The 22,436-nt window shown below is 33.3% G+C and overlaps 2 protein-coding genes across 3 annotated transcripts; one reads left to right on the top strand and one right to left on the bottom strand.

Annotated features, from left to right (window-relative positions):
• Window positions 1-3,367: 3,367 nt before the first annotated feature.
• On the bottom strand, window positions 3,368-15,986 carry bckdha (branched chain keto acid dehydrogenase E1 subunit alpha). Of its 2 annotated transcripts, XM_056478454.1 has the most exons (9): window positions 15,839-15,986; window positions 12,889-13,065; window positions 12,640-12,726; window positions 12,421-12,529; window positions 10,735-10,896; window positions 9,047-9,253; window positions 8,789-8,930; window positions 4,366-4,730; window positions 3,368-4,249 (listed from the first exon to the last, which is right to left on the bottom strand). In XM_056478454.1, the coding sequence occupies exons 1-8, from the start codon at window positions 15,950-15,952 to the stop codon at window positions 4,388-4,390; spliced, it is 1,341 nt and encodes a 446-aa protein (XP_056334429.1). In that variant the 5' UTR covers window positions 15,953-15,986; the 3' UTR covers window positions 3,368-4,249; window positions 4,366-4,387. The 2 variants fall into 2 exon arrangements, with proteins under 2 accessions (XP_056334429.1, XP_056334428.1); XM_056478453.1 differs by having other exon boundaries at window positions 3,368-4,730.
• A 246-nt stretch (window positions 15,987-16,232) lies between these two features.
• On the top strand, window positions 16,233-22,186 carry exosc5 (exosome component 5). The gene is made up of 6 exons (XM_056478455.1): window positions 16,233-16,391; window positions 16,522-16,635; window positions 18,865-18,986; window positions 21,605-21,745; window positions 21,837-21,926; window positions 22,061-22,186. The coding sequence occupies exons 1-6, from the start codon at window positions 16,262-16,264 to the stop codon at window positions 22,154-22,156; spliced, it is 693 nt and encodes a 230-aa protein (XP_056334430.1). The 5' UTR covers window positions 16,233-16,261; the 3' UTR covers window positions 22,157-22,186.
• The last annotated feature ends 250 nt before the right edge of the window (window positions 22,187-22,436 follow it).

Here is a 22,436-nt window from a genome sequence, read left to right as displayed (position 1 = left end):
TGATTACTTGAGTGATGAATGGAGGAAGCTCACGGGAATCACTGTGAGCAAATTGCCTAAAAATGGACTCTGGCAGATTTGACCTTTGTGTGAGTGTAATTGGTCTGAGAGTTTAATATCGTGCCGAATGTAACAAATAAACAGGGCCAGAGCTTGATTGTGAAGATTGCATCCCCTGCAGGACACAAATAGCCCAACAGCTAAATATGACAGTACTAAGATGCATTTTAGCTTGCCAGAATGATATAATAATGATCACAGATTTCTATTATATTGTTAGGTAGGCCTGTTCAACGATTTGTAAATGCAAAAATATGATCAGCCAATCACATGCTAGCAAGAAGATCTGGTCAAGACGATCTGTTCAAAACAAACATCAGAATGGGGAGTAAAAGGTGAGTTAAACAACTCTGAATGTAACATGGTTGTTGGCTGGCTGGTCTAGAGTATTTCAGACACACACAAAATCTCAAAACTGGTATGAAAAAGACGCAATCCAATGAGCTGGAGTTTTGTAGGTAAATATTGGTGATACCAGAGAGAGGAGAAAGACTGGTCTGAGATGACCCTCAAATAAAGATTTAAAATCTCACAAATAGAATCTTAAGTGTATTTCAAGTTCCATGAAAATTGTTTTGTACATTTCCTACTATACATATATCAAAATCATTTTTATTTGGTCATGTGTCTTATGCTACTTCATTAAGACAATTATTTTGAACCCCCATTGCAACAAAGATTCCAAATATTGTCCTGTTCTACAATTTAAAAAACACTGTGTTGGTGTAATCCAATATTTTTTTGGTCAAATAAAAATAGTAAAACAATTAACCCAACATTGCGTTTGTTCATATTTGATTAAATATTGGGTTACAACAAGTCAGTTTTTTTGAAGAGTGTAATAAACCACACATCAATGAAATGCTTATTTATAAAAACAAATAAAGACACTTATGACTTATGCAGAAGATCTCTGATCATCTCTGTACAGAAGAAGAAGAAGAATAAATATATCAGAAGTCAGAATTATTAACCCCCCTCTTTATTTTTTTTCACAATTTATGTTTAACGGAGAGTTTTTTTCAACACATTTCTAAACATATTAGTTTTAATAACTAATTTCTAATAACTGATTTATTTTACGCGACGCAGTGGCGCAGTAGGTAGTGCTGTCGCCTCACAGCAAAAAGGTCGCTGGTTCGAGCCACAGCTGGGTCAGTTGGCATTACTGGAGTTTGCATGTTCTCCCTGCATTTGCGTGGGTTTCCTTCGGGTGCTCCGGTTTCCCCCACAGTCCAAAGACATGCGATAGGTGAATTGGGCAGGCTAAATTGTCCATAGTGTATGTATGTGTGTAAATGAGTGTGTTTGGGTTTCCCAGTGATGGGTTGCGGCTGGAAGGGCATCCGCTCCGTAAAACATATGCTGGATAAGTTGGCGACTAATTTCGCTGTGGCGACCCCAGATTAATAAAGGGACTAAGCTGAAAAGAAAATGAATGATTTATTTTATTTTTGCCATGCTGACAGTAAATAATATGTTACTAGATATTTTTCAAGACACTTCTATACAAATTAAAGTGACATTTAAAGGCTTAACTAAGTTATTTAGGTTAACTAGGCAGGTTAGGGGAATTAGGCAAGTTATTGTATAATGATGGTTTGTTTAGTAGACTATCGAGAGAAAAAAAATAGATTAAAGGGGCTAATAGTTTTGACCTTAAAATGGCTTTTAAAAATTTTTAAACTGCTTTAATTCTAGCCAATATAAAACAGAAGAAAAAATATTAGACATACTGTGAAAATTTCTTTGCTCTGTTAAATATCTTTTGAGAAATATTTGAAAAATAAAAGAAAAAAATCAAAGGGGGCTAATAACTCTGATTTCAACTGTAGGTAGATGCCCTCCCAGCCACAACCCAGTATTGTGAAACACCCAAACACTTACATTCACACACATATTCATTCACTACAGACAATTTAGTTTACCTAATTCACTTATGACCCATGTCTTTGGACTATGGGGAAAACAGGAGCAGAAAACAGAGGGAAACCCACACAAACGGAGTGAGAGCAAATTCAGCAGACATGCCACCTGTCCCGTCCCGTAATTGAACCAACAACTTTCTTGCTGTGAGGTGACAGTGCTAACCACTGAGCCACCCTCCAAACTATTGGTTAATTGTAACAACAATGGAATGGCACAAGGAGCAAGTACTGAATACTGAAATTTAAATTCTTTGTATATAAGGCTTTTGGTTTTTGGTAATATGAGCTTCAGTTAAAATGCCTCTTGAATTCTTATATTCTATTGTAGTCAAGTCATGTGATTGGCCATTCTAACAGCTTTGTTTCCTTTTCTGAAACCAGTTGAGAACAAATAATAACTCGGCTTCTAGTTGATCATTTGCTATCAGGAATGGCTAATATGAAAGGCAAAAGCATCTAGATTACACTATGATCATGACTTGGTTTCTTATTATTTAATTAGGACAGTAAAGTCTGACTTTGTTTAAACAAACGTCTTGTCACTTAACAGAAATAATGTACAGAATAGAATATAAAGTCATGGTGCAGTGGAAAAAGATTTAAAATTGTGTTTGACTTTCATGAGCTTGGACGACTTCATCCATACATCTCTGCAATGACTCAAATAACTTATTAATAAAGGCATCTGGAATGGCAAAGAAAGCGTTCTTGCAGGACCCCCAGAGTTCATCAAGATTCTTTGAATTCATTTTCAATGCCTCCTAGTACTTCATCTTACCCAAAACGACTGATTTCTGTGAGAATCTTGGGTTCATGTGGGTTCCAATAGGTCTTCTGCAGCATTTGTGATGATTGGGATGCAGTACAACAGATGATTCATCAGAAAAATCTGCCATGTTTACAAATGATCAACTAGAAGTCAAGTTATCATTTGTTTCTCTTACAACTGGGATTGACAACAAGACTTTTGTCAGGTAGTGTAGATGTTGGACTAAATCACTTAATATTAAATTTACACTGACAAAAGGCAGGGTTGCTTTCTAAATACTGGGAGATTTCAGCTGCTGTGTGGGCTTTCCATGCTTTTTACACACAACTTTTTTCAGGTGTTCAACAGTTTCCTGTCATTAAATTTATTAGTTTCATTTTCTTTGTATGTGGATTACTTTGGTTGTTACTGCGATCTGGTGAAAAGACAACAGCACCTTTAAAATATGTTTTATAAGACAAATAAGTGTTCGATACTTATTTTACCTGCTTTAATAAAAGTGTCCACAAGACACTATTAATTTACATATTTAAAACTCACGATAGTTTCCATAAAACAGGGCACAACAATTCAAAGAGTAAATATATTAAGCACTTCACTATATGAGCAATTACATTTCACTAGCATGTTTATTGTTTAAAATACAATTTACAACCCGCTAAAGCTAACCGGAATAAATCTCAAACACAACAATCATAATGTCACATAACAGTTGAGTGATTTTCACACAGAAAAATTGTCCAAATCATTATTAATCACAGCTAAATAAAGTTATTATTAACATCATCTGTGAGAGGGGACAAAAATAACATGAGACTAACCATTTATTACTACAGTAACATTGCATATATATATACTTCTTAACAGCTTAGTCTGGAGTGGAAAGTCTGAGGGTAACAATACAGAATACAGAAATAAACATTCCAAACGAGTCAGTCGCATCACCTTCACTGAAAATGAGTGTTGTTTGAGGATAAATGAAAATTTATGCTGGTCATTCCGAGATTTGAATGGATTCAAACACTTAATACTCACTAAAGTGATTGTTCACCCATACATGATTATTCTGTCGTCATTTATTCATCATCCACTTGCTCCAAACCTGCTTTTTTCCTTCTTCTAGTGAACTTAAAGATAATACACTAAGGATTGCTGGAAAAAAGGCCATTGACTTCCATGGTATTTTTTTGTTCCTACTATGGATGTCAATGTCTGCTTTTTTTCCAAGATTATTCTGAATATCCTGTTGTGTGTACAACAGAACTACTTGAGTGTGGATAAACAGTCAGGAAATGTTCATTTTTTGGTGAACTATCTCTTTAAATGAATAAACAACGCTCAATGTATTAATAACACTAGGTTGATAAACGGATACTGTATTGACGACAGGATTATTTGCTACATCAGGCCTGTGTAGAAGATCATCACCATTTTTCCAGCACTTCTCCACTTCCACCATTTTCCAAGGCACAAAATGACAGTACAGAGGCCTCTAGTGGCAAATATGGAGAACAACAATATCATTATTTTTGTGCTTTCTAATGCAACAAACAAAAGTGTAAAATGGAAACAAAAGGAAGAATTCAGACAATCTGACATGTGCAAGACCTTTCCCAGTTGTGTCCATGGCTCATTTCTCATAGTGGTCAAGTGGGTAATGCTCTTTATATTGCTTGACGTGTCTCCACATGGAATCTTTCTGCTTGGCGATGTGAGGCACCATCTCATCGTAGACATCGCTGAACATCAGGTCGGGGTTGGGTTTCAGGCGTCTCTCGGCTCTTTCGAAGGCCTCCATGACGAGTTTTCGTGACTGCTTCCTCCAGGCGCGCTCCTCATCCTCCCCCCACCAGTCGCGGGCTGTCATGTAGTGGCGCAGGCGAGAGATGGGGTGGTCCTGCTTGTCCCAGTAGTTCACCTCGTCCACTGAACGGTAGGCAGAGCTGTCGTCACTGGTGCTGTGATGACCAATCCTGGACGAGGAAGAGGCAATCAAAGGATTTGCTTATTATATTACGCTTATTACACTTTTTTTACATGCATAATAAATAAATTAATTCATAACTAATTAATTAAATAGAGTATACATATACATGAATATGTGTGTGTACGTGTAAGATAATATATACATGAATCTGATGTCATTTAATGTAAGGTAAATATGAGCTCAACTGTATTCAGATCAGTTTGAGGAATATTTTGTTTGGCAAAATGTAATAAGAATCCCCCCCCAAAAAAATTAGCATTTCTATGCTATACTGTTGTCTACAAATTGTATTTCTTTATTTTTTTAAATAGACGCTTTTCACTGACTGTGATTTTGCATTTATTCTTAATATGGCCTAAAATTCTGGCAATGGCCTGTGACTTCTGGCTAATCTTTTAATGGCCATGAAACTATATGTGCTTTAATTAGAGCAGTGAAATGAGCCTTGTCAAGTATCGTTTCACCCATACTTAAAATTGTTCCTTTGCTTCCAACCCGTCCAAGTGCACACACATTTTGAGTGAGTGAAAGAGGTGTGCACGCACACACACACACACACACACGCACGCACAAACACACGCACACACACACACACACACACACACACACACACACACACACGCGCACACAAACACACAAACACAAACACACAAACACACAAACACACACACAAACACAGAGAGAGAGAGTGTGAGTAGTGTATTGAAGATGGAAGGCAGTTCATTCAATCGCCGCCATCTTCAATTCTTGCCAGGACCGAGAATTGAAGCAAAAACCAACAAATCCAACTCACTAACCATTAGCTCACAACTGCCCCCTAAAGAAAGTTTGTAACATGAGCGAGAGCTGAATCCTAAACACTAGATTATGGGTGAGGACTATTATTTTTATTATGAGCAAAAGCTATTTGGGGAAACACATCTAATTGCAATTAATATGCAAGATTATATATATATATATATATATATATATATATATATATATATATATATATATATATATATATATATATATATATGCACAGTTGAAGTCAGAATTATTAGCCCCCCTGAATTATTAGCCCCCCTTGTTTGTTCCCCCCCAATTTCTGTTTAACAGAGAGATTTTTTTTCAACACATTTCAAAACTCATTTCTAATAACTCATTTTATCTTTGCCATGATTATAATAAATAATATTTGACTAGATGTTTTTCCAGATGCTTCTATACAGCTTAAAGTGACATTTAAAGGCTTAACTAGGTTAACTAGGCAGGTTAGGGAAATTAGGGAAGTTATTGTATAATGATGGTTTGTTCTGTAGACTATCGAAAAAATATATAGCTTAAAGGGGCTAATAATATTGTCCTTAAAATGGTTCTTAATAAATTAAAAACTGCTTTTATTCTAGCCAAAATAAAACAAATAAGACTTTCTCCAGAAGGAAAAATGTTATCAGACCTACTGTGAAAATGTCCTTGATCTGTTAAACATCATTTGGGAAATATTTAAAAAGAAAACAAAATTCAAAGGGAGGCTAATAATTCGGACTTCAACTATATATATATATATATGTAGGGGTGTAACGGATCACAGTTATTCATTAAAAGATCAGGATCTCAACACCCATGCAACAAATTATAAATGATGGTGATTTGCAGATGTTTATTAATCCTTCGAATCGCTGCATCTAAATCTGTTTGAAAAACACAAAAATCTAGAAAGAGATTTAGTTTTTAGTTTGAGTTAGTTATGAAGTTACAAACAGTTTAACAGTTTATAAACTAAATAAAACCACTGATGTTTATGGTAAATATGAAAATCACCGTTATGCTCACAAATGAAAGTTGTAGGCAGTAATTACATTATTTAACCAAAAGGTAGCGACAACCAGCCATAAAAAAATATGCCACTGATAAATTGACATTATTATTCATACATAAATTATACATGTGATTATTCAATGAAACATGAAGTTTTATGAGTGAATAACTGAAGCATTTATTGAAAATAAGACTATAAATAAATATGAATTGTACAAATTATAATGTTAGATTTAAACATTCAGCATTATCGGCAACAGTAGCAGTAACAATGAATTTTTCACAGTACTGAAGTATTTACTATTTATTTTTATTCAGCTGATTATTTTATTTTTCATTTTATTCATTTCATTTTTAATAAAATTACAAGTTCTAAGTTTTGTTTGTCTAAACCAAAAGTGTCTTGCAGCACTGTTTTTGTAAAAAATGAAAAGCAAATTACATTTGTCTCCTCCCTTTTTGACTGACCCAAAAAATGCTCTGTGAGATTTGTGATCTGTTACATTTAATTTAAGTAGAACACTTCCATACTACATTTTAAATTAATAGGTAAAACAATCCTTATTATGGACTTATTATGCTTTTGAACACTTACAAAATGTGAAAAGTCCATTTTCTTCTAAAAGAGGAAGGATAAAACATCATTATTAACTGCAAGTACAGGCTGTCATATCCTATCATTATTTCTGAAGAATGAAAGCCCTCAGAAAAATCACAGACTGAACGGAGCGTCAAAACATCCAACTGCTTGATGGCCAGATCATTCGCAAACTACATTTTTCAGCTAGATTAAGCAAACCAGCATGTCCTTAGTAACGTTTTGAAGGACTGTAATTAATTTGACTGAATCAATCATGGACATGTAATATAGAAGGTATATGCAGTCAAGCTAAGCTGGCTTGCAGAAAATACAGTTTTGTGAGAATAATCCTTCAATCAGACACTTTGATAAATATACACAAAATAAAGGTGTTAAACGATAAATGACATCTTTCCATCTACAAATTTATGATGCGGCATTCAGGAATGAAATAAATAAATAAAAATAAAACACCCCCTCCAACATCTTAACATCAAATAAAACAATGTTACAGCAAACTGAAGCTTTCAAATGCTTGCCCTGAGTTCTTCTGATTTATCCACTGCTTTTACGTTGACATTGATGAGAAGTGCAGTGTGTAAGAGGCGCTTTATATTTGAAAAATCTGATATTGCGATATTTTATTTTTAATAATTGTAATAATTTTATTTTTAATAAATATTGTAATATGAATACAGTTTCACAAGTTGGTTTGAATATCCCTATTTGGGGAGTCCAGCAGTCTTCAGGTACAGAAATTGAATAATTACAATGCGAAAAATGCTTTTCCTAACTTGCTTTGTCTTGTTTCTAGTACACATATCTAAACATTCTTAGATCAAGTTACAGAATTGTTTTGTTTTCAACTTCATCTTGCGTGTGACTATTGCAGATGCACACATTGTGATATCGATGCTGAAACATTCTTTTGTGCGGCCCTACTCTAAATAATGAAAACTTATTTTCATTAACACACATTTACATTAACACACACGCCAATGCAGAATTTAAGCATGAACTATGTGCTAATGTTAACACAAACAACATGTCAAGAACGTGCTGGTTGCGCCTAGTCTACATGTACACTATACTCTTTATGCGTGAAAAGTGAAAAATGCTTAATTCAAGCATAGACTATGCACAAACAAAATGTGAGATGCCAAAATAGCATCAAGCACATCTTTCAAGAGCATATTTACATTGATAAACAATATAAAAATAGCAAACTGAAATGAAAAAATGCGTTCTGTGTGAATGGGTCAAATCTACATAAAGATACATAAACTGAATCCAAACCCCAAAGGGAAGAGTATAATCAGCTTAAACTGTATGGATTCACTACATCAAGAATGCCATTTGTATGTCTGTGTGAGAAACATGTATCAAACCAAAGACACATTTTTTTTTTCTATGAATAAAGCAAGTAGCTCACTCCCACAAACTTTATAATGCTTCGCAAAAGCTTACGCTGCAGAATACTGTGTTGATAAATAAGTTTACAGCGCATCTCATGGTGATTTCTGCTGAGTTTGCCACCCTACATAATAAAAAAAATAGGCCCTTCCTCAAATGGCACCCCTGTGGTCTCCTGCAGGTCTATACTGAGCCACAGAGGCTGTTTATAGGTAATGAAATGCTGTGGAAGCTGGTTTGATCTACTGTACCTGTAGGTCATTGCTTCAATGAGGAAGGGCTGGTTTTCAGCCACAGCTCTGCGACGGGCCTCTTTCGTGGCATTATACACTGCAAAAACATCATTGCCATCTACACGGATTGACATCAGGCCATATCCTGGACCTCGTGCAGCTGTAGAGAGAAAAATAAATAAATAAATAAATAAATAAATAAAGTTTAAAAAAATTATTGAAAAATAACACACTGAAACAAAAAGGTTTACATGTGAGACTGGGAGATTCACTCACCAATTCCATCTCCTCTGTACTGCTCATTGGTGGGTGTAGAGATGGCGTAACCGTTGTTGCGGCAGAAGAATATGAGAGGACACTCGAGGGTGGCGGAGAAGTTAAATCCAGCATGAGCGTCTCCTTCACTAGCAGCTCCTTCTCCAAAGTAACAGATCACCACTCGGTTTGCGTTCTCCCGCTTCACTGCGTATGCCGCTCCGGCCGCTATCACACAGAATATAGAGAAAATATTATTTACATGAACTGTACTTTCAGGAACCTAACTTGCAGCATTTGTATATGATGCAATAAATTTTTTATATAAAGTTGATAACACAACTAATGTCAAGCAAGCAAACTGTGAACATAGCATTTTTTGTTGTGTATATTTGTCACTTTTCAGTCCTTCTCAAATTTGCAGGGGCATTTTTTTATAAAGCTGTGACCTAAAATGTCTGACATTGTCTGATTTTGTGCTGACATTTCACAAGATAATCAAACATTGTTGTCTGCTATATTTGGTTCCTACAGTCAACAGCGGCATCTAGCAGATTTGGCTGTGAACTTGCACAAGAAGCACAGATGTCGACACAACAAAGTAAAAAAGCACGTTACTGCTCCATTTGTTGTTTGAGGCATTTTTGTAAAACAGATCATTTTTATATGGTGCAAATTCAATTCTCATATAACTTCCATAACGCAATTATTAGCAAGCAAGCAACCTGTGAACAAAATCATTTTTAGTGCTTTCAGGATTTTGCAAAGACTATTTTTAATATTGATTTTGTGCTAGAGTCAACAGCAGCATCTAGCAGTTTTTGCTGTGCAAAAAAGCACAGATGTCGACACAACAAAGACAAAAATAAAAAAGCCTGTGCTGTACATTAACAGAAGTTACCTCTTCATTTGTCAAGTTAATATTTGACGCTTTGTTGTTTATAGAAAAACAGATCATTCATATACTGAGTTAGAGCTTTGATCAGGGGTGCCCAATCTTTTTCTTATGAAGGGCTAAAAACAAAAATTAATTCAGGGTGGTGGGCCGAAGGTAAATATACCAAACTTTATTACATCACATAAAGTTTCCATGAGTAATTTCCTAATTTATTTAATAAAATTAAAAAAATAAGTAGAAAACCTTGCTTTATATTATCTAATGCTGTATAATTTAAAACTATTTATAATGAACTTATAACAGTAGTTCTTCTGAATACAGTCAAGCTGCACCTGATTTGCTAGCTGATGTCTTCTGCATTGTTAACAGTATTTACTTTTCAAAAAATCTGATTCATTTACAACATCTAATTAAAACATTTAATTTTAGTTAGCTTTTTTGAAGCTCAGCAATAAAACAAACAAAACAAAAAAGTTACATTAAATTAGAAATTACTTTAAGTTATTCACCCCAGCTCTCCCCATCATTCTCATTCTCTTCTCAGATAAGATGGTGGGCCAAATCAAAGGTTACCATGAGCCAACTTTGGCCCGCGGGCCCTAATTTGGGCATCTCTGGCTTTGATTGATCACAGTACAATTGCATGCTATACATATTTTCCCCTGTCTTTTTCAACAAAGCAGCATTAAAGTGATTAATTTAAACTGTAAATATTTCAGTACTAGAGAGTATGGGAATAATGTGAGCTCTGACTCTTGTGAAGTATAGTGTATAAAAATGACTCTAGATAACAGACATGTTCACTTCTCACCCTGGGGGATCTGAGTGGCAAGTGGTGAAGAAATGGTGACAAAGTTGAGGTCTTTGCAGCCGTAATGAACTGGCATTTGTCTGCCCTTGCCAAGGTCATCAGCGTTGGCATAGCACTGTGCCATAAACAGATCCAGAGGGAAACCTCTGTACATCAACACACCTGGAGGAATTCAGAAAAAGGCATTTATATCTAGTCAAAAACGACAACAAAAAAATATCACATTTAATAACTTGGTCACACTTTACAATAAGGTTTCATTATTAGTTAATGTATTTATTAACACAGCATTTATTAATCATAGTTCAATATTTACTGATGCATCAACATCCAAAATCATGTTTGTTAACATTAGTTAATGCACCTTGAGTTAACATGAGCTAACTATGAACAACTGTAATTTCATTACGTTAACAAACATGAACAACTACTGTAATAAAAGTATAGCTCATTGGTTGTTCATGATAGTAAAATGTATCAACCAACAATAACTCATTAATACAACCTTATTGTAAAGTGTTACCAATAACCTTTACAGAATCATTATTTTAAATAAAATATGAATACTTTTTATATATTAGTAAACTGCAATATTCATCCATCAAACTTCATGGAGTGACCTTTCTGTTTTCCTCTAACAATATTCTCTGCATTATGTTTAATAACTTAATTTTGTTTTTAAATGTTTATAGTTTTGCGGATAATTACACTATAGTTTGCGGAGAGCATTTTTTTCCTGGTACATTGGCTGATTTTGCCTGTCATTTTAATGCCTGTAAATAACTGATTTTATGTCCTTGTCTTAATTAGCGATTAACTGAAACACTCAACGTTTTGTTTCAGAATGGATGATTCTATAGTAACAAAGCAAATGACTACCTTTATAAATGAATCACTCAATAGTTCAAATGATTTGTTCAGAAACAGATTCAATCACAAACATTGCAGTGCTGATAAACAAAAATGTTCTGCTCCAGCATCAGAATTATTTTTGGAGAAACAGAAAAACAGACAATATTACATCAAAAATTGTATATCATTAGGTATTATTATCTTATTCCTTGTTGAGCTGTTGCATAAAATCTATATTCACATGCTGATACTACATAAAATGGCATGCTTGGTTGTGTAATATCACTTAATTACATGCTAATAGACCTTGTTATGCTGTACAGCTTCCAGACTCCTAAGATGTGTTTTAAATGCCTGACTTACTTTAATACAAAAAAAAAAAAAAACATATATAGCATATAAAAACATATAAAACATATATAGTCAGGTATTTTTCATTACAGTAAATTAAAATAATAATAATATATAATAATATAGGTAACACTTTAAAATAATGGTCCAGTAGTAAATGTTAGTTAATAGATTTAATAACATGCACAATCTTGTACAGCATTTATCTAAAGTAGAACTAACAATAAACCACTGAATTTTCATAACCTAAAATTAACAATGATAAACAAATACTGTAATAAACAAATACATTGTTTGTTCATGAGATTAAATACATTAACTATGGGCCATTATTTTAAAGTGTCATCATAATATAAAATAATAATAACAGAAAATAACGATAATGACAATAATAAAATATAAGGCCTAAGAATTATACTTATTATAGCACTTTAGTATTTTTATTATACAACTTTAGTATCTCGAGCTTGCAAAAATTCCCACCAGCTTCTCGGTATTGGCCGAAGACCAGATCAGAAGGGTCAAGAGCCGCAGCGCTTCCAATATGTGTGCCCTCCTCACCATAATTGGTCATGTAGAATGAGATTCGGCCCTTGAACAGAAAAACACACCAAATGTTTTCATTACAAACATTCAGATATCACTCCGTATTCTATATTTACTCATTTTATTTATCAGCATCATATCCACTGCATCTCTCACCTGCCTCTGAGACTCATAAAGAATACGGTCCATTGTGTTTAGTAGTGTCATCTTCTGATAGAAATTCAAAACAGTCTCTTTCGAGAGCTGGAAAAAAAAAACATGTTGTGAAAATCATCCCTAGTATGTTTTCTGTTTGTGTGCACATATGTGGTTTAGTTTCTTAGCGCTATTCAGTGTTTTTATTATTTAGTAACTTTTTTCCCACATATGATCTTCACATTATGGTACAAATATTATACTGCACACCTGAGGATCCTCTGATGGATTGATGATTTGGCCCTGTCTGTCCATCACTCGGTAGACAGGGATTCCTGAGATCACATTGGGCTGAATAAACTCCAGGTGATCAATAAACTCCGCCGAGGCACCAGGAAACTGCGGCTTCTCGTCTGAATTATCAATCGACTGCTGGCGAAAAGCTCCCTGAAAAAACAAACAAACAAACAAACTAAAAATCAGAACATGCATCAAATGAGATTGGAGTACATAATAAACAATCAGACAAAAATTGCTTGGATTTTTTTATCAGAAACAACAAACTAAGCTCTTAACAGGCAATTCCTCACCCGGAAGTTCAGTTTTCCACTTATATGTAAATTATTGATAAGATTGTTTATGTTTTTCTTTGTTTTGGTTTGAGGGTGATGCAGGTCTTCTGATGAAAATGAATATAAAAATGTGTCAAAATCTTTTTTTATTTAATTTTTTTGGAGAAATCACGAGTTATAAAGTCAAAGCATTTTAATTACACTCCATTTAGGTCTCACACACACACACACACACACACACACACACACACACACACACACACACACACACACACACACACACACACACACACACACACACACACACACACACACACACACACATATATACACAAACTATGGGGAAAATGCTGCAAGCTGCAAATAAATAGTTTATAAAAATATGTTACTTGGAAAGTAAAAGCTCCAGTAAAAAATATATAAAATTGTAAAAATTATTTATATTATCTACGGTCAAAGACCAAATGTGGGTCAATTTGCTGATTACATGACAGTTGACACATTCTCACCTAGCATCAGTTTTGGGGAGTCGCCTACATTTTTTTAGTAGCATAAGAGTACCTAGCTACTTTTTTTTCCAGCAAGAAGCTTATGTATGAACATTTATATATATTTTCGTAAATATTATATCATCTTTGCTTCAAGTTACAAAAAAAAAAACCTAATTACTGCTTGTGCGAGGCATTTCTAAGGCAACTTCTATGAAGCAGGACTTTAAATTATTCTCTCTTCTGTTTGCCGTCATTAGTCTTACACTATTTTTTTGCTATTTTTGAAAGTCTTGATAACACTATTGTGGAGTTTTTCTGTAATTATTTCAGCAAATAAGATTGTAAAAAAATTATTTGTGGTACTCTCCCATTCACAGTGCCCTAAGTTTTCCCAACTATGACGACTTCCGCTTCTGAGAAAGTTATAAATGTGAAAAGGCTCTATTGGATTTAGATTTCAGCCAACTACAATTGTGCAATAGGAGAAACAATTATTGGTAATTCACACATCACATAGCTTTACATTTATTTATGTATAACTGTTCTTTTGTCAATTACTTTTTCAAGTAACAGTAACAGTTGAAATTGCATTTGAATGTTACACTTGCCAGTTAACCCGAGGTAAAAAAAAAACACAAAAAAAAGTTATGCCACAAAATGGAGCCGTGTGTTTTTTTTTCTCTTTTTTAGAAACTGCCACCTAATTACTTTGCTATTGCAATGCTTCATATATTGCAGTTTTGTACTTTGACTCTTTGACAGTCTGAGAAATTCTTAAACCATGTACAATAAAACATTAAGCTTTGACATCATAATCTTATTGCACTGTTTAAAATACAATATTATTTACTTAAAATTAATGTTTATTAATGTCTTGAAATATACTCCTTTGTGAAAAATGTAGATTCAATTTAACTAGCTACTTTTAGGAACTAACTTTTAGTGTAGCTAACTACTTTTTGGAAAGTGTAGTTTGACAGAAGCTTAGCTACTGGTCCTTGCACTTATACAGGGCTAACCCGTAAGGATTTTTACTTGCTTAATTACTTCATTACATGATTTTTAATTACTTCATACTTAAATAATGTGTCATAACAAGCAAACCATCCATACTATTCTTTGAAAAGCTTTAAAAACTATAATAACCTAAATGTACAACAGTCATTTCAGGTCAGTGTCCTCACCATATATGGTCTACAAATACATGGAGAACTTACAATTGTTATGTGAGGAACCATATTGTTAAATAGAGTTTTGTTAAAAGTTTTATTGGTGACTGTATACAGGTGTTGGCCTGATTGGGTAGCTTTACATGGACATTGGAAAATTAAGACCCATTTGAAATTATTTAAGACCTACAGTTCAGTATTTCAGTTAATTTAAGACTTTTTAAGGCCTTACATTTTATTTTTGAAACGCAAGACATTTTAGGACCCCGCGGATACCCTGTCGAAGTAACTTCCCCAAAAACCTCCAGGCATAAATGTGCATTTTCTTAAGCTAGGGATGTACATTGCATAAAAAAAATAATTCTTTTCAATTTTGTGTGTGCATGGTTTGCATATTGATAAAGTCACACATTCACACGAGTAGACCTTTGTATCTTCTGGAATTTTAATGCACACGAGACACTAGCTCATAAAGAAGATCCACTTTAAATATTAAATAATTTAATAATGCAAATAGAAATTGTGACTTTTTTTAATGACACATAATAGTTAGGATTAGTATTGTTTTTTCATCCACACGCCCCCTTCAACCAGCCAATCAGCTCCGAGTATAAATCCACAGACTTGTGAAGGTTGAACAATCCATTACCCACAACAATCTTCAGACATCTGACCACTAGTTATTAGTTACATTTAAAACAATCATGACACTGTGACATTGAGCGCAGTTTCTTTTGTAGGTCAGACGAGTGACATCTAAGTTATACATTAGTATTAACATTATTAAGACAGTTCAGTAGCTTTTATGTTTAAGGCTAGCATAAAATGTCTTTATACAGGTGCTTGTAATATTAGTCTCATACAATTCTAGGAAATGTTTTCGGTCTCCCACAGCTACACACACTTCATACAACCTGAATGGCAAGTTTTGCTAATGTTTAAAGTCTGTTGGCGGCATACATGCAGCTGCCATAAACGTAAAACTTACATTGACGCGGAATGCCCTTTTTTGGAGAAGCGTTGTTGCTTTTAATGCTGTATTATGACGAACTGCATTAAGTCCAATGCCATATAATTTCTTAACAGCTGTAGCTGCCGCCATCTTTACGTCAAGTGCGTGTCTCTAGCGTCTTTCTCCTCTCGTCTCTGGATATCCAACGCACAGCGCCCCCTATTGGAAAACCGTTACATCTATTTTTTACGGTTATGTTAGGGAAATGTATCCTTTCACGTACATGTTAAATTTAATTGAGGACGCGTTAATGTGTTTAACTAAAAGCAGCGAGCAGAAACGTGTTTATAAAGTCACTGTATAGGTGTCATTACATCCTTAATTCCGTTAGACGGCGTAAGTGCACCATTAACATGTGACATGTCGTCATTATTGTGCGCTCAAAACAATGACCCATGTATGAACGCGACGAGCAGATTGTGCATGAGGACTGAGATGGAGCTGGAGCAGAGTTGTTCAGTTTTAAGAGAATATGGAAGTGAACAGAGTTTGTTATCAAGACCTGACGGGTCGTCCACGTTTGTACAAGGTAATTGTTTGAACGTTTAATGTAATTTATGTCTTTATTTATTTGTTTATCTGTCAGACCAAAGAATGTCCTGCGATCTATTTGATTCATTCAAAGCTGTATCGTTATGAATTTGTAAATGTGTTTTCAGGGGACACGAGTATCCTGGCTGGAGTTTATGGACCAGCTGAGGTTAAAGTCAGCAAGGAAATATATGATCGGGCAACTGTAGAGGTCCTTATACAGCCCAAAATGGGGCTTCCAAGTATGTTTTTTGAAACATTTTTTGCGGCTATATGTTGACTGTTACTGCCTTATAATAATAATAATAATAATATTTATTATTATTATTATTATTTATATATTTTTTTAAAATAAAGCCTGTATATGTAAATGCATGCAAATATATAATGATAAAATTAATCGCCTTATTGGAATGGAGTTTATTTAAATTAATCTAATGTTATATGTCATGGCATGACAATTTTACAAATTTATATATATATATATATATATTTAAATGTGTCAATAGTCATACATTTACGCTACCGGTCAAAAGTTTGGGGTCAGTAGGATTTTTAAATGTTTTAATATAAGCCTATCCTGCTCACCAAAGCTGCATTTATTTCATCAAAAATACAGGACAAATGGTAAAATTGTGACATGTTATTACACCATAAAATAAAAAAAATATTATCTTATAAAATGTATTCCAGTGATTTTAAGGATGAGTTTTCAGCCTTATTACTACAGAGTCGCGAGATTCTTCAGAAATCACTTTAATATTAATTGTTATTATTGTTGTTATTATGGTAATGGTAATAGTAATTTAAGCAGTAATGACTGGAATAATAATTTCATTTGAAACTACATACAATAAGAAAGCAGTTATTTTAAATACAATTTTTTTACATTTAATAAATGCCGCCCTGATGAACGGAATCATTTTCTTTAAAAAAAAAAAAAAAACTTGAAAAAAGAAAACTGACCTGATAGTGTACCTTCTTATCAACAAAATTTGATATGGAAAAGTTTGTGAGAAATAGCGAAAAGTCTACATGTATTTTCACCAATTTATTTTCAGCTTTGTTTTATTATCATTGCACTGATGTTGGATTAACTTAAAGCTATCTGCGTTTAGTATATCAGCTATAATGTGAAAGACTGATACCAATAATTACATAGAAGAAATACATTGCACATCTTTTGATTAATGTAATGTTTTTTTAACAGAAAAATCATTAAATATTTGTAAAATAACTAAATATAATATGTACAAAATATCAGGCCTGAATCTTATATGTGCATTATGTCAGATGTGCACTGGAAAAGCAGCTGGTGTGCACCATTCTCAACAGCTGACACAAAACCATTGGTTAGTTTGGGATAAAACATCCTGTACTGCTTCTCTGGAGCAGAAAAATGTATCATTTACATATAGCAAACTGCACTGGCTTAATTAGTTAGTTCATGAAAGTTCTATTTTGTCAAAATTGTTTAGTATTATTAAAAGAAAATCCCTAACTCACATTTGAAAATTTGACATTCTAACATTTTTTTTTTTTGGTCTTAAAATGTGTCTCTCTTAAAATGTTGGACATTTGAATTTTGAATAGATCCACTTCATATTAAGTAAAATGAATTTAATGGAGTAAAAAAAGTAGCTTGTACTGTATGCAGATGACCAGTATTAATATCAGAATTGGCCAAAACATGCATTTCTAAAACATTTCATTGTTTCTTAAGCATGTGAAGTTGTCGGACAAATTTCCTTCTCTTCTCTCTGAGTTCATTTATACAGAACTGTTGGACTTATTTATAAGATTTAAGGCATATATATTAAAAGTAACTGTAATTAAATACTAGTTAGTTTGTTACTACTTACACTAGTTACTAATTACAATATACCCCCGACCAATACAACCTAAATCTAAATTGTTTTTCACTTTTTTATATAATTAATATAATATAATATAATATAATATAATATAATATAATATAATATAATATAATATAATATAATATAAAACAAGAAACAATTACCTATATGAAAATGTTGGGAGTCTTAAAACTACATACCGGAAAAAAAGGCAGATGTAATAAAAAATGTGCGTTATTTATGCAAATTGTTTTAATTTAGCCAGTGTTTTATTGTTACTATTGTTGTTATTATTGTTATTATTATTATTATTATTATTATTGTTGTTTTATAATACACAAATTATACAGCTGTTACTAAATTAGTAATACAGGTTTACAGGTTTACTTACAGGTTTAATAGCATAACTTATTTAGTATGTCAGGTGTTTTCTGATAAAAGACCTTCATTTCATTACTCTGTTTTTTCAAACTCCTCTTCCATCATCACGCTTTATCCAGTTCAATGTTATTCACCTCAGGCCTGCATTGCCAGGTTTCAGCATTAGGTGTCAGTCTGGTACAGTATTTTTTTTTAAACCTCCTCATACTGTGGTGTGATGTTGTGTTGTGTTAGGTGTCCGCGAGCGAGCGAGAGAGCAGTGTGTCCGTGAGACGTGTGAAGGTGCCCTTCTGCTGACCCTTCATCCACGCTCTTCTCTCACGGTCATCTTGCAGGTGGTCCACGATGATGGATCTGTATCCTCAACACCAGCAAAACTCTTCTTTATAAATGCAAAATGAAGAGGGTGCAAATATGATGCGAATGTGTGGTTTTACTGTTTGACCATTTTAGTCACTTACTGTTGAAGGGAGGAGTTTGTTTTGAATGTTTAGGGTTCAGCATTAGGGATGAGTATGTTTTATTACAATAAATGCATTAAATCGAAAAAAGTGGCAATATAGACTAAATGCACAAAAGTTTAAATATTTGAATAATTTTCTTTTTAATACTCCTCAATTTTATTATGTATTAACCCTTGTGTTCTGTTAGGGATGTTATATTCACTCTGGGGTGATTTTTGAGTCTTAATTTGGCCACAACTTTCTCTGTGTTTCAGCAAATGGAATGATTTTTGGTTAAATTCTATTTTGACACATTTTAAGAAAATGTTTTGAAATTTTTTTTAAAAACTCAACAATACACTGCAATTTTACTACCATGGTGCTTTTCTTTATGTTAGTGGCTGTTTTTGCCTCATTGACTTCCATTATAATCACATTTTTTGATTGCAAAGCCATGACACTATATTATTATGTATTCTTTGATTTTGTTTATTTTTTTCTGGGTTTGGGGGGGGGGGGGGGGTAGAGGGGAAGAGGTACAATTAGTAATTTTTACTGTTGGCTATCAGTTGCAGTGCAAAAAATTAATAGTTTCTGTCATTTATATGAAGTATTGTGTGTGAGTGTAATAGAGACCTTTGCGCACTTACCTTGATATATCTGAGAAAATCAAAATAAGCATCTCAGCTCTCAAAACAAAGTAAACATGGTAAGTGTATTTATGTGCGCAAATTATAATTTGCGGTTATACTTCATTAAACTTCATATAAAAGCTAGAAAAAGTTTTTTGAACAGACATATCTAAAGGGTTAATGCTGCCAACAGCAGCAAAACTCTTCTTTTTGAATGAAATGAAATGAGGGGCAAATGTGAAGGGAGTGTGCTTTTACTGTTTGACCATTTTTGTCACTTACCGTTAGTTTGAGAAATTTGTTTTGAATGTTTAGAGTGTTAGGGATAAGTATGTTTTATTACAATAAATGCATTAAATTAAAAATTAAAAGTGGCAATATAGAGTACAAAAGATTAAACATTTTAATAAATTGATTTAGAGTAAATTGGCAACAGCAACATTTACAAATTTGACCTCTTTTCAACAGGGAAGACCACCAACATTCAAAAATGCATGATTATGCTGTCATAGCTTTGATGAATGAAAGTCAATGGGGGCAAAAACAGACACTACCCTATCAAAAGAGTAGTCAATTTGAAAAATACAAAAGGGTTTCATATACAAGTTTTATGATGTAGCAAATTTTTGACATTTAGAGAATTTATCAATATTTATTTATTAATTTTTAAACCAAATAAATGGTGAATGTGGTGGACAGTAAATGTAAGTAATTTGTATCTTCTTATATGTGGTTTCAGTATTAAATACCAATTTTTGTAAAAAATGTAAAATTTTAGTTAAAGCTACAAAATTAGATGTATATATAAAAATTACTTGCTTAATGTTATAAAATTAACAAAACAGCAACACAATAAAAGTAACAAAAAACATCTAACTAAATTATTAAAACATATAAAAACCTAATCAAAATAAAATAGTTTTGAATACTAAATCATCTTTATTTTTTGAAGTATGCCATAAAATATTTCAGATTCTTTTTAAACAATTTAAGTAATTTACACATTTTCTTTTTTTTTTTTTTTTTTTTTTAACAAGCAATGCTGTGTTGTGTAAATCACTATTAAAACAGTCATTTAAACATAATGTTATATAATATAATCTTACTGCGTAATTGCATTTGAAAATGCAGCTTTGCTCTCACAAGAATAAATCATATTTTAAAATATAAAAAATTATTTCAATTTTGCAGTGTTGGGTAAAGTTACTTTTTTAAAGTATTTTAAAGTATTTTTTAAAGTACATTACAATCTTAAGCCTATTTTATAAAAAAAAAAAGCTAGAATAACAGAGCAAAAAGTACTTTCACAATCAGATTACTTTCCTTTAACATACTTTCCTTAAAAACTAACACATTTGGTTACTTTTAAAAAGTGACATTACAAAAAGTTACTTTACACAACACTTTTAATTTGTACTTTTTAAAAAAATATTATTTTGCACTATTACTATTTTTCTTCTATTTAATAAAGCAACTCGGGGTGGCACGGTGGCTTAGGCCAGTTGGCATTTCTGTGTTGAGTTTGCATGTTCTCCCCATGTTTGTGTGCGTTTGCTCTGGCTGCTCCAGTTTCCCCACAGTCCAAAGCTATGCGCTATAGGTGAATTCAATAAACTAAATTGGCCATAGTGTATGAGTGTGTATGGTGTTTCCCAGTACAGGGTTGTAAATGGAAGGGCATCTGCTGTGTAAAACATATGCTGGAATAGTTAGCGGTTGATTCCTCTATAGCGACCTCTCAAATAGAGACTAAGCCGAAGGAAAATGAATGAATGAATGAAGCAACTCCAGAGACTGACCCCAGATCCTTAGTGTACATAAACGTTGTTTGTTTTCTCTGTCCCATTTTCTTTCATTTACACTGTGTCCCTACACCATGAGTCCTTATCTAACCGTCAGCTGCTGTCATGCTGTCTGAACGCTGCCTGTATGGCTCTAATGGATGCCGGGCTGCCCATGAGCCGCCTTTTCTGTAGTGTGACCTGCGCCATTAGCAAAGAGGGCCAGATAATCACTGACCCCACAGCTCGACAGGAAAAGGTACACTTCACTTCCTGTTCCCTAGAGCCGACACGAACCATCCCGAGCAAGCTAAACCCTTGATCTGTGTCTTTTATGCTTTCTTTTCCAGGAAAGTCGAGCACTGTTAACATTTGCCATTGATAGCAATGAGCGCAATGTTTTGATGTCATCGACTACAGGCTCTTTTTCAGTGCAGGAGGTGAGCGTTTGATTCTCCAGTGTGTGATTCATTGCTCTGTTTGTGTGGATGATACATAGGTACTTGTGTATGTTTCATAACCTGCTGGAGTTCTCTGCAAGGCAGTGACATAAATGTGTTTTCTTCCTACACAGCTCCAGCAGTGCATCGCTATCAGTCAGAGAGCCTCGGAGCAAATCTTCCAGTTTTATAGGGATTCTGTCAAGCGGCGATATTCAAAGATGCAATAAAATATGTGTTATGATTTTTTTTTAACTTGAGTTTGCAGTGTCTTTTCATGTACTTATTTTTATTGTATGCACAATTGTTATACTGTTTATATATATATATATATATATATATATATATATATATATATATATATATATATATATATATATATATATATATATAATTCTTATATATTATTAATCATTTATTACTGAAAATTAATCATATATAATTGTTTTGTTTGTCTTTATCTTAGAAATAGATTTTTTTCACAGCTCATAGGAAAAACAAAATAATTGT

Source organism: Danio aesculapii, chromosome 18 (genome assembly GCF_903798145.1).
Source record: "Danio aesculapii chromosome 18, fDanAes4.1, whole genome shotgun sequence".
NCBI lineage: Eukaryota > Metazoa > Chordata > Actinopteri > Cypriniformes > Danionidae > Danio > Danio aesculapii.
This window is presented reverse-complemented; position numbering and strand designations above follow the sequence as displayed.

Coding starts and splice junctions, on each gene's coding strand:
- bckdha (XM_056478453.1), bottom strand. CDS start 15,952: ATGGCGGCAGCTACAGCTGTTAAGAAATTATATGGCATTGGACTTAAT. Junction 12,727..12,888: donor ATCCATCAGAGGATCCTCAG/GTGTGCAGTATA, acceptor TTTTTTTTCCAG/CTCTCGAAAGAGACTGTTTT. Junction 9,254..10,734: donor TGCCACTCAGATCCCCCAGG/GTGAGAAGTGAA, acceptor TCTGTGTGATAG/CGGCCGGAGCGGCATACGCA.
- exosc5 (XM_056478455.1), top strand. CDS start 16,262: ATGAACGCGACGAGCAGATTGTGCATGAGGACTGAGATGGAGCTGGAG. Junction 16,392..16,521: donor GTCGTCCACGTTTGTACAAG/GTAATTGTTTGA, acceptor ATGTGTTTTCAG/GGGACACGAGTATCCTGGCT. Junction 21,746..21,836: donor CCACAGCTCGACAGGAAAAG/GTACACTTCACT, acceptor TTTCTTTTCCAG/GAAAGTCGAGCACTGTTAAC.